This window comes from Schistocerca serialis, chromosome 2 (assembly GCF_023864345.2).
Source record: "Schistocerca serialis cubense isolate TAMUIC-IGC-003099 chromosome 2, iqSchSeri2.2, whole genome shotgun sequence".
NCBI lineage: Eukaryota > Metazoa > Arthropoda > Insecta > Orthoptera > Acrididae > Schistocerca > Schistocerca serialis.
Window position 1 is genome coordinate 878765372 of NC_064639.1, and position 16200 is coordinate 878781571.

At 42.1% G+C, this 16200-nt stretch overlaps 1 protein-coding gene across 1 annotated transcript in view; it reads left to right on the top strand.

Moving 5' to 3' along the window:
- Positions 1-15996, top strand: part of LOC126458208 (uncharacterized) — a 32744-nt gene extending 16748 nt beyond the window's left edge. The window contains exons 6-8 of the mRNA XM_050095103.1: positions 2632-2763; positions 9015-9068; positions 15672-15996. Coding sequence (XP_049951060.1) covers positions 2632-2763; positions 9015-9068; positions 15672-15826 — 341 coding nt within the window. The 3' untranslated portion in view covers positions 15827-15996. The remainder of the gene's footprint in view (positions 1-2631; positions 2764-9014; positions 9069-15671) is intronic.
- Positions 15997-16200: the final 204 nt, after the last annotated feature.

The window sequence follows — 16200 nt, forward strand, 5'->3', positions numbered from 1 at the left end:
GGAAGTTAGTGGCAAACATTGCACGAACGTTGACACCATTAGTGATGGATTCCAAGCTCGCATTGATGGTGTATGGGGAATGAAATCGACTGTATTCTCTTCAAAGAAAACATCCTGGCATTTGTCTTCTGTGATTTATGGAACTTACAATAAACTTGGGCGCCCAAATGATAGTTCATTATCCCACCGCTGCTATGGCCTTCTACCTCGGTTCGTGCTGAAGAGTCTATTGGAACATATTCTAGCCCGATTGTGTATCGATTTTTGTAGACATTTAGAAGCGCTCTTGCTCAACTTATTGATAGCATTAACAGCGATTCTCAATAACTGAACTCGATTTTCGGAGACAGTGTACAGTAGTTAAGATGCTGTTTTTGTTGTTGTTGCTGCTGTCTTCAGTCCAAAAACAGGTATGATGCAGCTCTCCATGCTACTCTATCCTGTGCACGCCTTTTCATCTCCGAATAACTGCAGCAATCTACATCCTTCTGAATCTACTTAGTGTATTCATCTCTTGATCTCCCTCTACGGTTTTACCCTCCACGACTCCCTCCAGTACTAAATTGGTGATCCCTTGATGCCCCGCAACGTGTCCCACCAACCGATCTCTTCTTCTAGTCAAGTTGTGTAACAAATTCCTCTTTCCCCCAATTCTATTCGGTACCTCCTCATTAGTTATATGATCTACCCATCTAATCTTCAACATTCTTCTGTAGAACCACATTTCGAAAGGTTTTATTCTCTTCTTGTCTACACTGTTTATCGTCCATGTTTCACTTCCATACATGGCTACGCTCCATACAAATACTTTCAGAAATGACTTTCTGAAACTTACATCTATACTAGATGTTAACAAATTTCTCTTCTTCAGAAACGCTTTCCTTGCCATTGCCAGTCTACTTTTTATATCCTCCCTGCTTCGACCATCATCAGTTATTTTGCTCCCAAAAGAGCAAACCCATTTACTATATTAAGTGTCTCATTTCCTAATCTAATTCCCTCAGCACCACCCGATTTAATTCGACTACATTCCATTATCCTCGTTTTTCTTTTGTTGATGTTCATCTTATATCCGCCTTTCAAGACGCTGTCCATTCGGTTCAGTTGCTCTTCCAGATCCTTTGCTGTCTCTGACAGCATTACAGTGTCGTCGACAAATCTCAAAGTTCTTATTTCGTTTTTGTGGATTTTAATTCGTACTCCAAATTTTTCTTTCGTTTTCTTTACTGCTTGCTCACTATATACAAGGTAGATTGAATAACATTGGTGACAGGCTACAGCCGTGTCTCACTCCATTCTCAAATGGCTGTGAGCACTATGGGACTCAACATCTGAGTTCATCAGTCCACTAGAACTTAGAACTACTTAAACCTAACTAACCTAAGGACATCACACACATCCATGCCCAAGGCAGGATTCGAACCTGCGACCGTAGCAGCAGCGGGGTTCAAGACTGAAGCGCCTAGAACCGCTTGGCCACTCCATTCTCAACCACTGCTTTCCTTTCATGTCGAACGACTCTTGTAATTGCCATCTTGTTTCTGTAAAAATTGTAAATAGCCTTTCGCTCCCTGTATTTTACACCTGCCACCTTCAGAATTTGAAAGAGAGTATTCCAGTCAAAATTAATTAAGATGCTATATTAATCAAATTAATGGAGACGAGTTTCAGATAGTGGTCACGATATTTTGCCGCGTGCTACGATATTTTGTCGCGTGCTATCCTGTTCCCCCCCACCCCCACTCCCCGCCCCAACCACTTGTGGCGAATGACGATATGGTTTCCTGTGCTTGGAAGCAGCTAGCCGATCCATTGAACGTTTCTTGTACACTTAATCCAGCCGAAAATATGAGTGTAGAGCTAAATTCGAGGATCGATGACTAGTTCCTACATCACGGAACCTCGAATACTCTTATTGCCAACACAGTATTCACTGCAGTTAAGCCAATACAAAAAATACAGTGTCCCCTCTGCAGCAGCTGAGAATGTCGTAAGTGAACTGAAAGTTAGTCATCCCAGAAGGTTGCGACACAAATATGAACTTGCTTGTACTGCAAATAAAAGTTTTTCATGTAGTTTTAAACATGGCTGTTTCTCAGCAACCGTATAGTAGTTTCAGCAGTGCAATCACACAGCGAACCGGTTTCTAATAACGTTTGGTACGTTGACCTAGGTTTCGACACCTCTAAGGATGTGTTCTTCAGAATGAAATTTGGAGAAACCGTGAAATTACATTGTGGGAAAGCAATGGTCAGAATTAAGAACAGATATGCTCAAAGTCAAAAATAAATAAATAAATAAATAAAACTGGTTCCAGCCTTTAGCACGTATGCCTAGCTAAGTACAACATCAGACTGGCATTATTGTTTTATTTTATTTTTTAGCTTTAGCATATCTGCTCTTAATTCTGACCGCCCATCGTTTCTGGCAATGTATTTTTAAGGTTTCTCAAAATTTCATCCTCATGAAGACAACCTTAGAGGTGTTGAACCTGGGTCGATGTACCAAACAGTTATTTGTAACAGGTTGGGTGTGTGATTTCTAAGATGAAAACAATAATCTTTCAGTTTGAAATATTTTTTCCTGCGTCATTAAATTTGCAACAGTTTTACGAACGCTCCACTGTTGCAGGAACCTTGGATGGACCCTGGTGTAGGAGACAGACGTGTGAGTACTCCCTGGATCACAGGGCTTCTGAACTAAGGGGATGTGCGCCGGTATTCCGTGAGGGCGATAACTGTTGTGCTTCCCGATTTCACTGCCGTAAGTATTACTACTTAGGTTATCGTTATTACCTCTAATAAAAACTAACCAATACATTCCAAGTGCCACTTAATACACCTGTCTACATGAAGCGCATTCTAATATGTGTCCGTGACCAAAGTGGCATTATGTCTCCACCTGGGAGTGACCGCTGAAAATGTTTCGTAATCCTTTTAATATGAAAATTTTACTGTAACCAAGATAATGGTGCTGAGATAGAAACGCATTTACTAAAAATAGTCACTGTAAGACAAAGAGCGAATTAGGATTCAAAAGGATATGAGACAGGGATGAAGGCTTTCGTCCCCATTCTCCAGTCTATACATCAAGAAAGCTATGACGGCAATGAAGGTTCAGAACGGGATTGAAATTAAGGGTGAAAGTATACGAATGATAAGAACCGCTGATAATCCTGCTTTCCTCAGTGAAAGTGAAGACAAATTGCAGTATCTGCCGAACAGCGTGAGAAGTCTAATAAATACAGAATGTGGATTGAGAGTAAATCGAAGAAAGTAGAAAGTGATGAGAAGTAGCAGAAATGAGAACAAAGAGAAACATAACAACAAAATTTGGGATCAAGAAGTAGACGAAGTTCACAGAGTCTGCTACCTGGGCAGTAAAATAACCTATGATGGATGGGGGAGGGAGGACATAAAAACCAGACTAACACCCAAAAAGGACATATCTGGCCAAGAGAAGTCTAATAATAACGAACATAGGCCTTAATTTGAGAAAGAAATTTCTGGCGATATGTGTTTGGAGCACAGCCCTGTCTGGTAATGAAACATTGACTGTGGAAAAACTGGAACAGAAGAAAACCGAAGGATTTGCGAAGTGATGCTGCAGAAGAATGTTGAAAAATTGGTGAACTGACGGAAGGAATGAGGAGATTCTCCGCAGAATCGACGAGGTAAGGAATATATGGAAAACACTGGATAGACGAAGGGACAGGATTAAAGGACATCTGTTAAGGCATAAGAGAATGACTTCCACCTTACAAGATGGAGTTGTAGAGCGTAGAAACTATAGAGGAAGAAGAGAACTGAATGCTTCCAGCAGATAATTGAAGACGGAGTTGCAATTGATGTTCTGAGATGAAATGGGTGGCACGGAGAGAAATTCGTGGAAGGCCGCATCAAAACACTAAGAAGACTGCAGACTAGGAAAAAAAAACGTCTTGATTCTGTGAACGCAAGACGTTTGGAAGAAACGGTAGTGCAGTCATGGGGTAGGTAACAATTGTACTGACACCCGTGATGCATGGCCTTAACATTAACAGTGAGTTAAATTCTTTCAGCAGAAAAAATAACTCGGTTGTCTCATCCCAAAAGCCAATCGGAAGCTTGAAACACCTCAACAGTTCTGCTGCTCTGACTAGGTTTGGTTGTAGTGAGAGGCACCCACTTGCCTTTCTCATACTGTGGCATCAAGCAGTCAGGCCTGCAAGATGAGTGGTTTGCCAAGCGAGTGGAATCTTCCTTTATTTATCGAGCAACATGAATTCTCGTATCTTACTATTTAGTTACAAATTATCCTCCTGTATGAATAGTACGCAACGGAAACACGCATCTGACTATCAGTGATTTATAGAACTCTGACTGTACACTACGCACTGGCAATACCACATTTACCTTTTGTCTTTGATTCAACGGCTTTTATATAAATTCGGGACATTACAATAACATACAATTTAATGAAAAAAGGCCACCAATCTCTTTCTTTTCACTATTTGATTTATTCCTAAACACACAAATTCTACAACCTACAACAGAATCACATGAGAAATTCCGCCCAGTGGGCATGGCTTTACGTTAGTGAATCTCTATACTATGGTCTCGTAATCTATTTACCGCAACAGTGCACTCCCTGGATCGGATGGTGGATCTTTTATTATACCTCACACTTCGCCTCTCACAATTATCCTCACGAAACTTTCCTCCAGATCGAGCGATACAGAAGGAACAGGCATACCCACAAATCTTTCGAAACTACCTTGCTACTCCCATGCAAAACACACATACCCAAATTACAAGACATACACAACACAGCAATATGAAATATTACACAAAGAACGGTTACAACTTCATCACTTTCCGCTTTCCCACTTCAATCAATATTTATCCCAGTTTCACACGACACTGCCCCACTTTGTAATTCTACTTTCCTACTGTGAACTCTGGAGATAAACGCACGTCTTCCTGTGCAATGCAAGCCAAGTGGCGTTGCTGGAAAAACGGCCGACTCACCTTGATTCTCTCTCAGAGTTTAAATTTAGCGTCACACGGAATGATATTTCTTAAATACTTCAACTTATGATACACACGCTATTTCTTAAATATTTCAGCTTATTGTACACACGCTATTAATTCTTAGATATTTCAGCTTATTGTACACACGCTATTAATTCTTAAATATTTCAGCTTAAGCCTCACGGAAGTATCTCAACTTATAACTACACGTGGGCTCTTTGTGACCGTTGGTTTACTACAATCCCCTTAAAATTACCTGCCTCACTTTGTAATTTTCCCCACAAAAGGTCCTGTGAAAGAGAAAGTATTAATTCTAACTACTCTTAAATATTCCACATCCATACCATGCCTCCACTCTTTCATTACGGAGCACAACAAAAAAAACAGGTCTTTACAGCAGAAGGTTCAGCGGCAGAGTACCTGAAACATGGCCGTATTCCGATTCTCTCGCACCTCTCTCGAAGTGGGAGAAGCACCCTGCTACCTTATTGGTCAGCCACATTTCAGACGCTCAAAGCCCTGGTAACTTCCATCTCTTTGGTCTCACCAAAGGTAGCCAAAGGATCGACTCAAAGATGATCATATATTCCGATTCACTATCTGTGGTTAGCAGACGACCATACATTCATTCCTTTCACAGATCTCACCAAACTGGATGTAGGGATTTATTTTGAGGGAGTGCACATGTGATCAATTAAATAAATAAATTGTCATTCTTTCCCACACTGGTATCCGGCTTCGCTATATTAATTGAAATTGAGTTACTTTTACACAAAAAATGTGTTGTTCTGACAAGAATTTCGTACCTATTTTCAATGTTGGGCGGTACTGTACCCTTTCAGTAGTTCCGTTGGTACCACTGGCGTTATCTTTTTTGCTGTCAATCGCTACTGCCAGCCTTCACTTAAATTTATATTCCTTGATTTTTAACGACACAGTCTCGGATCCAGGGAGTTTGCGTAAATAACTCGCCCAATTAAGGACAGTGTGAAGAGAAAATGGAAATTATACCTGGCACATTAATGTGTCACTTATTAGTTGAAGCCGAAAACCAGCAAGAGGGCCAAGAACAGAACAAGCTAGCACAATCCATGACTATTCTTCAGTTTATTGGATAACTGTGGGAAACTTATCAATCCCACGAGTTACTCTACACGAATGTGGCGGGGTACGCTGACGTCCAAGAGTTGTGCCAATCCACGACTGACGGCATTGCCCGTTGAATAGTGTGGACAGCCTGTAAGCTGTAACCCCAAGACAGGCTGGAACTCTGAGGACAGCTGAGTTGTGCCAATCCACCATTGACATCATTGCCCGCTGGATAGTGTGGATAGTCCATCAGCAGGATCCTTGTGCATGTCCGGAATGTACATGGAGCAATGACAGACTGTAGGACTGGGAAAGTCTTCGTTCATCAACCAACCCCTCTGCCCCATTTTTCAACCAACTACAGGCGTCTCTCAAGGCTCTGTCGTCTGCCTTCATCTTTTACCTCACGCTCACCCCTAGACATTCCTAGACACCATTTCCCTACCCACATTCTGTAATGTCCTGACATGCTCCAACTCACCAATGCCTCCCTCCAACGTCACTTGAATCTTCTGATCGATTATTACAATCCATGGAAGCTATGAGCAAATCCATATACTACCTCTCTTTCTACAACCAACCCAACCATTCGAGTAACCAGTAAAATATGTACGACTAACTTGTGCTAGAAAGCTAACATGGAATGTACATCCCGTTGCAATGCAACACAAAGCCGAAATCGATAAAAGCAGTTAAAAATACTAACAGCTCCTCACGTCCTATCTGGAATCTACATCCTATTACCATTAACCTCCACTATAAAGTCTGGATCTGTCCCAACATAAAATATTCCTATTTTCCAACACAAAGCCCGAAATCAAAAAAGGATCTAAAACTACTTACAGTTCCTATATGGAATTTACATCCAACTACCATTATCCTCACCTTAAAACCTGTATCTGCGCCACCCTAATATATTCCTGCATTGTCTGGGTATCTGTCTCTCCTAAATTCTACAAATCGCTTTAAATCGTGAAGGGACATGCACTTCGCCTCATCTTACACACCTGCCTTTTCAACTCGCATCCGAAACTAACTAATCCTCCTTCCTCAGCTTCTCTTCCAGGACTATCTTCGGACTCAATATTTTAATCGTGAAAGCAATTCCTGGTATGCAATGATGTATCCACTACTCACCAATACAGGTACCGTTCTGCGCCCCTATATCCTTATCACATATTCCACGCACTTTCACGCACTATTCATCATTTCTTGCTAGTACTGCAACGATCAAATCCATCTTAAGATTTACACTTTTTCCAACCACAATCACAATGCCCCACCTCGCCAATCCTTCCCATTTTTCTCCATCCTTTCAATGAACTTTAGTCGCTACCTGCAGTTCTACAAAAGCCCATATAATCATACACATCGTTCCACCTCCATCATGTACATTACCATTTTCATGTACCATCAACATTATCATTATAAGATAGCAACATTAACATTATCATCTTTCATTTTATTTAAGTGTAATATAAAATCATCTTGTTGAGTCCATACCACCTCGTGATGCTGCACTATACCGGGCAAAATGAGGTTCGACATGACATTAGAGGGCATCCCACGACATCCTTTATCTCAGTGTAGAAGACATCTACAGGCTTTCGCCTTCGTGGCTCTCGTCGAACCAAACGCCCAGCAAGGTGAGAGGGGAGGATAAACAGCACCAGCAGACAAGCGACGCGGCACAACAACAAGAACAATAATATTTTTAATTTTCTCTCTGTCAGTATCTGCTTTCATTATTTGAACAGTGACGAAGGGCTATCAAGAGCAGCCGGAAGTCTTTTACCCAGTAACTCCAGTTATTCGAAAAAGCGCTGGAAAATAGCCTTTCGTAAGTGGATGGACTCTATCTTTCGATTGTGTCCACATCAAGGTGCACAAAAGGAGTATCGCAACGGCCGCTAAAGCCTGCACACTTAAGTCTAAAGGACACTGAAGAACACAGAGAAATTCTTTTACTGCAAAAAGTTACTTACCCTCTAGGAAATTTCCACTATAAAAGGTAAACTGAACCATTTCCGATCTATCTGTGGTGTACTCTGGGTAAAATTGAGAAGTGGCTTGCTTCTTAAGCTTCTTCTCGATAATGTTATCAGTAATGTTGAATTTAACTTCAATATTTGTAACTATTCTTGTTGCTGTGTTAAGGTCCTGGTCATAATCTTCTTGGGACCATGTGGTGGAAAAGACATGACGGAAAAGAGATGACGTACCACGTGCTGGAGCTGAACATGTCTGTAATCTATTGAGTGTAGAGATGAAGCTGTGATGAATGTGTACATAAAATAATCTTTCCTATGAATTTCAAATTTATGATCAGTATTTTTAATCTGTAGGTTGACAACTAGAAAGATACTGGTAGAAACACCTAACTCCATACTGACGTACGCTACATGTTCACAATTTCCAGTAACTTACGGGGGTTGCCTAGTGGAAATTTTCCACAAACAACGATTGTCATCAACATATATGTACCAATATACTGCATGTTTTACCAGAGGACTAGAATTAAGAAATTATTCGTGAACATTTCTGGGAGTAATGGAAAATGGGGGAGCCCACTGCCAGTCCATCAGATTGCTTGTAGTAACTCCCTTAAGAGGAGAAATAACTTTGATTTAAAGTACCTTCCATGGTATTGTATGTGCTCTGTTGTTTTTGTGAGTTAAAATTGTATATGTAAAGCCATGACGTCAACCATTCATCCAATTTTTGCAATGAGTTGTGTTCTGGAAAATGGGCATACAACACGAAACCTATGTCGTACGAAAAAACATGTTTTCTTAAAAAAGCATATACACTGCTCAGCACTTCACCAAGAATATACAGATGAATCAGTTAAAAAGTAGAAGTGTGTCGAAAATAATTTATTTATTCTTATTACGGGATTTTTTTTCATTACAGCTTCTGCGGACGATAGTGTGGTGAGACATTCAGAGTCTACAACACAGAATGAAGGTTAGTATCTCTCATTCAGAATTTCCTGTAATGCTTCGAATTACGCTTTCATAATACTTCACATTATGTCTTAGCCAAGTATCATCGGTCATTGTGGCTACAACTAATAATCATTAACTGATAACTTCAGTAGCCAACGTTACAAATTTGAGACTTACCGTCAGCTTTTACACCATTTGGATTCTAAAGCTAGTCCTTAATTAATTAAGTATCACCAACCATCATCCTTCAGCTGAAATTTTCTTAGTTTATTTACACTAACTGCAGCACTCGAAGGATAGTCTGTATCTAGATGAGGAGACAATGATCACTATTGCCTCCGTGGATATTATGAGTGAGCATGTGGTAATATTTTACTACAGGGGACACTGAAAATTTACTTTGAATTTCCTCTTTAGTGACATACTCTCCGTTTGGAAACACTTTCGCCAGACAATATTGGATAACGGTTACTGCCATCTTTTGAGGAGTACAACGCCTGAGAATACTGATGTTTCGGCTTAACGTCATGTCGAGTCTATTCCATGAGAGAGAGGATAGCGGATAGGATCAGGGAAGGTTGGGAAAAGAAGTTGGCCGTTTTGCAACCCTCCCCGAATTTGCGTTATGCGACTTACGGGAACAACGGAGAAACCGGGCAGAGAACTGAACCGACGTCCTCCCGAAAGCGAATCCAGCTGGTTGACTACGTAATCGGAATAATTGCTGGAGCTCATCCAAGATCATCCTGCAGACACTTATTTAAAGAGCTAGAGATCTTCACTGTAGCCTCACAATATATATATATATATATATATATATATATATATATATATATATATATATATATATATGTATATGTATATATATATATATACATATATTCACTTATAAAATTTTTTATTAACAATCCGAACGAATTCAAAAGTAATAGCAATGTACATGGCTACGACACTAGGAGAATGGATGATATTCACTACTCAAAGTTAAATCTAACTTTGGCTCAGAAGGGGGTAAATTATGCTGCCACAAAAGTCTTTGGTCACTTATGTAACAGCATCAAAAGTCTGACAGATAGCCATATAGCATTTAAAGGGAAATTAAAAGAGTTTCTTAATTGTAACTCCTTCTACACATTAGATGAATTTTTGGATATAGTAAGTGGGTAATTTCCCCAACCCCCACCAAAAAAATTAAAAATGTTAAGTGTCATGTAATATTTTGTGTAATGTAATATCTTGTATAGAAACCTTTTATTAACCTGACACGTTCCACATCATTACGAAGTGTCGTATTCATGATCTATGGAACAAGTACTAATCTAATCTAATCTAAACTGCCATATGTCGCTCGGTTACAACGTCTGGATCCATTGCTTACCATCCAATCCACAAAATTCGGTCAGACACGTTACTGATCACGCAACTTAGTGTTCACTGGTGACACTTGGCGTACGTGCTTAGATATGAATGTGACCCGATTATCTCTTATGGCTGGATAATATACGAGTGAGTCAGCTTTCTAATTGTCAAAATTCTAGCTTAAATAGCTCTGAATATTTACGTTTGTCGGTCATTTACTTCTGCTGACGGGTTATGGCCTTTTATTCTTATCAGACAAACCACTCTCCAATATACATTCTCCAAAGACGAGTCCTGATGCCACTATTTTTTATTTTATTCAAAGTTCCTGCTACAGTATTCAGTTCAGTTTACCGAGCGAGGTAGTGCAGTAGTAAGACACTGGACTCGTATTCTACAGGACAGAGGCTGAAATACCCGTCCAGCCATCCAGATGTAGGTTTATGCGATCTCTCTGAATATCTGTAGGCAAACGCCGCAATGGTTCCGTTTCCCTCCTCACCTTTCCCCAATCGAAGCATGTGCCACGTCACTAATGATCTTGTCATCACTGGACGTTAAAATCCAATATTTCTGCTTCCTCTGATCTTACAGTTTGTTCTCAAAGAATGTTATAAACTGAAGCGCCAAAGAAACTGGTATAGGCATGCGTATCCAAATACAGAGATATGTAAACAGGCAAAATACGGCACTGCGATCAAGAGACAAGGGTCTGGCGGAGTGGTTACATCGGTTACTGCTGCTACAATGATAGGTTATAAAGATGTATGTGAGTTTGAACATGGTGTTAATGTCAGGGAACGAGAGATGGGACACAAAACCCGGAAATTCAACTAATTATCTGCTGTTTTCCCTGACATACTTTTCCATGCGCGTCTTCCGGACCAATTTACAAATTATGATGCGTAATTATATGGTATTCTGGCGGCACTGGAGAGGGATCGCAGACATCACCGTACAAGGTTTCTTGTCTTTTCCGACTCGCTTAGTGCACTGCAAGCACTTCACTAAATGTATCTGGTAGACCCATTGATTCAGCCCACCCATGACTCCTTACAGCGTCTCCAACACCGTGGCAAGGAGATGAGCTTCTTCTGGGTGCTTGGCCACACCGGGACACAGAGAAGCGAGATGGCCGACAAAGCCGTCAAGGGAGCATGTCGGGATGGCGCTGTCCATGAGAGACCTATCCCGTTGCACGCCATCGTATCATTTACTGACAGACGCGTTATACGTGAGTGGGAGACTGAATGGTTGCAGGTGACAGAAAACAAACAGCGGTCGCTCAAATCAACTACACAGGCATAGCGGACGTCAAGTCAGCCTCGCCGCTGGAAAGAGGTTCTGCTTACCAGACTGCGCATCGGGCATAGCCCTTTAACACATGTCTTCCTCCTCCAGTGGGAGGATACACCACTCTGTAAAGCTTGTGTCGTCGCACTTTCAGCTCAGCATATTTTGGGAACGTGCATCCTATATAATGATATTAGGGCAGCCCTCAGTCTCGATGGAGATATGGACACCATCCTTGCAGACACTGATTCCCGTGTTACGAGAGTGGCGACATTTTGTGAACTGTCAGGCCTCATCCCTAAATTGGTGGGGAAGAGAGGCCGACTTTAATACATTATAAAGTGCTCCGCATGTGGGGACAGCCTTCGTTCCCACCCACGAGATTAGCATGCTGACTTCTCGTCAGGGTGCTGATGACCATGATGTTGAGCGCCACCCAACTCAAATCATCATCATAATCATCACCTGACTATCTGTAGGGAAAGGCCGCCTTGATTCCACTTCCCTCCTCACCCTTCGCCAATCGAAGGTTCTGCCGTATCACTAATCTTGTCGTCAGCGGGACGTTAAAATCTAATCTTCCTTCTTCGTGTGATCTTACCGTTTGTTCTCAATGATTGTTATATGTTGCTTAATGTTGCCAAAAACAGTAAGTAATTGAAACTCTCACTGAAAATAAAAATTTTACTCTGTCAACGACATTCAGGGTCCAGTCACATTAATGTTACTTCCACCAATTTTCGACGTCAGCGTGCAATAAAAGCTCACACGTGGAAGTTGGTAGTACTAGCAGTGGAGGATACGTAAAGTGTGCTGGGGGCAAGCCGGAAAACGGTGCAGTCGTTATCGTAATGCGGGAATGGAGCGATTCATCTACGTCCAAAATACCATGATCATTAGATTCGAGGCAGGGGTGAAAGCATTTCCGGAACGGCTTAGTTTGTAAACTGATCGCGTGCCGCCATGGTTAAAGCGTACTGTGTACGGCGATATGGCGCTACCAAGGACTAGTGCCGAGGTAATTGTGGTGCACTGTGGACCTTAGCTGACGGAGATGAACGACGGCTGGGCAGACGTGTACGCGCGAACAGACGTGCCAGTATGGAACAACAGACTGTCCAGCTGAACGAAGGGGCTGCGAGCAGTGTCTCGTCAACGACCGGTCAGCCAACGTTGCTGGTTGTGTCCAACTCTAGCAGGCGCCCGGTTCACGCGCCCGTGCTCACTGCTGTCAATGGGCGACGAAGGCCCGAATTTGCACGCCAGTTCCACAGCTGGACGTCCACTGAGCGGCGACAGGGGGTCTTTTCAGATGAACCACATTTTTTGCTCCATCGGCATGTACAGCCTGAAACAGCTGAAAGCAAACATCCAGCAACCAGGAGGGACCTTTATGGTCTGAGGAAGGTATAATTGGAACTGTCTGGATGATTTCGTTATTCTGAAAGGCACAGTGGACCACCACGAGTATGTATCTATCTTTGGGGGTAGTTGCGCGATGGCACGGTCACTTCTGCCAGCAGGATAATGCAACGTGTCGAGACTCTCACAGTGTAAGTCCGTGGCTCGAAGAGCATCAGGATGAGTTTACTCTACTCCTCTGGCCACCGTACTCCCCGGACTTAAACCCAATCGGGAATCTGTGGGACCACCTCGATCGGGCTGTACAGGGAGCGATCCTCAACCTAGGAACCTAGCGTAGCTGGTCACGGCCCTGGAATCGACGTGGCTCCGCAACTCCGTTGGTACCTTCCAGAACCTCACCGACTCTTAATGCTCGTCTATCAGCGGTCCACGGTGTAAAGGGCTTTTGGCCGGTGCTCACATTTATGTGATTGGGCACTGTACTTATGGAGACAACAAAACATCGATCCTAGTTGTACATGAGGTACTTGCAGCAAGCGTGTGTATCTGGAAAACTCAGAAAAACTTTCCTCTCCAGAAAAGCCGTTCCTCCACTGCACAAGTTTTCCTTACATAATTTGCACCCAAACAGAATTAGAAACGTTGTTCTTGTTAGACGGATTTCATGTAAACGAAGAATAATTCGAGGTGGTACACTGGTTCCTTTAGAGGTCACAGTTCGTAGTAATTGACGAAATCTCATCGAGTAAAACAGAAGTGATTCCTGAGGTTCCCGAGGGTAGGGTTGCGGACCCTCTGCTGTCCCTCGTCTACATAAACGATTTGGGAGACAATATGAGCAGCCGTCGTAGTTCGTTTGCAGATGATGCTGCCGTTTATCGTCTAGTAAAATCATGAGAAGATCAAACCAAATTACAAAACGATTTAGAAAAGATATTTGTATGGTGCGAAAATTGGCAGTTGACCCTAAATAGCCGGCCGTTGTGGCCGAACAGTTCTAGACGCTTCAGTCCGGAACCGCGCTGCTGCTACGGTCGCAGTTCCGAATTCTGCCTCGGGCATGGATACGTGTGATGTCCTTAGGTTAGTTAGGTTTAAGTAGTTCTAAGTCTAGGGGACTGATGACCTCAGATGTTAAGTGGTGGTGGTGGTTAGTTTTTAACGTCCCGTCGACAACGAGGTCATTAGAGACGGAACGCAAGCTCGGGTTAGGGAAGGATTGGGAAGGAAATCGGCCGTGCCCTTTCAAAGGAACCATCCCGGCATTTGCCTCAAACGATTTAGGGAAATCACGGAAAACCTAAATCAGGATGGCTGGAGACGGGATTGAACCGTCGTCCTCCCGAATGCGAGTCCAGTGTGCTAACCACTGCGCCACCTCGCTCGGTAGATGTTAAGTCCCATACTACTCAGAGCCATTTGAACCATTTTTTTAACCCTAAATAAAGAAATCAGTGATATCATCCACGTGAGTGCTAAAAGGAATCCGTTAAACATAGGTTACACGATAAATCATTCAAATTCTATGGCAGTAAATTCAACTACATATTTAGGAATCAAAATTACGATCAACTGAAATTGGAAAGAACACATGCCAATGTTGTGGCGAAGCAAACCGAAGACTACGTTTTATCAGGAGAACACTTAGGAAATGTAACAGATCTACTAAAGAGACTGCCTGCACTACGCTTGTCCATCCTCTTCTGGAATACTGCTGCGCGGTCTGGGAGCCTTACCACATCGGCTTCACGGAGTACATCGACAAAGTTCAAAGAAAAGCAGCACGTTTTATATTATCGTGAAATAGGGGAGAGAATTTCACTGACGTGATAGAAGATTTGGGTTGTTCATCACTAAAACAAAGGCGTTTTTCGTTCCGGCGGTATTTTCTGACGAAATTTCAGTTACCAACTTTCTCCTCCGAACGCGAACATATTCTATTGACGCCGGCCTTCATAGGGAGAAACGATCATCATAATCAAGTAAGGGAAATCAGAGCTCACGCGGAAAGATATAGGTGTTCGTTCTTCTACGAGCTGTTCGAGGTTGGAATAATAGACAATTATTGTGAAGGTGGTTTGATGAACCCTCTGCCAGGCACTTAAGCGTGAGTTGCAGGGTATCCATGTAGGTGTAGGTACAGACATGTTACGTTGAAAACTGATCGTCCGTCGTACATTCCTTATGTCAGTCACTATAGAAAAGTTGTCGTAGAAACAGAACTACATGATTTTATTTATTGTTTGCTCTTGGGATTTGCTCATACGTCTAAATTTTACAGCATTCAGCAAAAAAAGTCAGTTTCAGTTTTGCAGTTACTACACTTATATAAGCACTCGGTAACGCCGATTCATATAACATCCTTGCGATCAGTAACCATTAAATTCACTAGTATGGACACTGGATAACATGAAATCAATCGCACCGCCATCAGTAGTGTTAATTTACCAGCATTATGTGTTGGTATTAAGTATTATGTGTCCCTGACAAACTTAGTGGCTGTATCTTTGTGTGTTTGTGTGTGTGCGCGCGCGCTTGTGGCAACAGCAACTACAGATCTACAATTGACGGGCAAGAATACATATATGATTGCTCTCTCTTACAGTTGCAGGCGACCAGTGCTCCTTCGGAGAGCACAGACTGAACATCGGCGACGAACTTGCGGTCGGCAGCAGCCGCTGTGTCAAATGCAGGTGTGACGTGCCTCCGTTCATAGTGTGCACGGAGACATCTGAATGCGACGCACACCTCGATTCATAACTTGCACATAGAGTCCAGATCTTGGATGAGACGAACATGATTTTAGGTCTTCAGACGTTTATATATCAGATTACGATTTACATGTCACATTTCAAAGAAAAAAATTTATCATTGAAATGTAATTAACATGAAAATGAAAGGAAAGTATTAAATCACAGACCAAGCACTAATTCCAGTGAAGGTCTATTTGAAGGAAATTAACCTCAGTACTACATTGGTATAGTTATATAATGCTATACAGGTGCAGTACATTACCTGCAACTTGTAACACATCTTCTAAATCATTGTTTATATTGACTGTATATGTAAATAGGTAGTAGACATCGTATAGCATAATGGCTGGCTGTGGTTATTCATGGTGGTGCTGACATGGG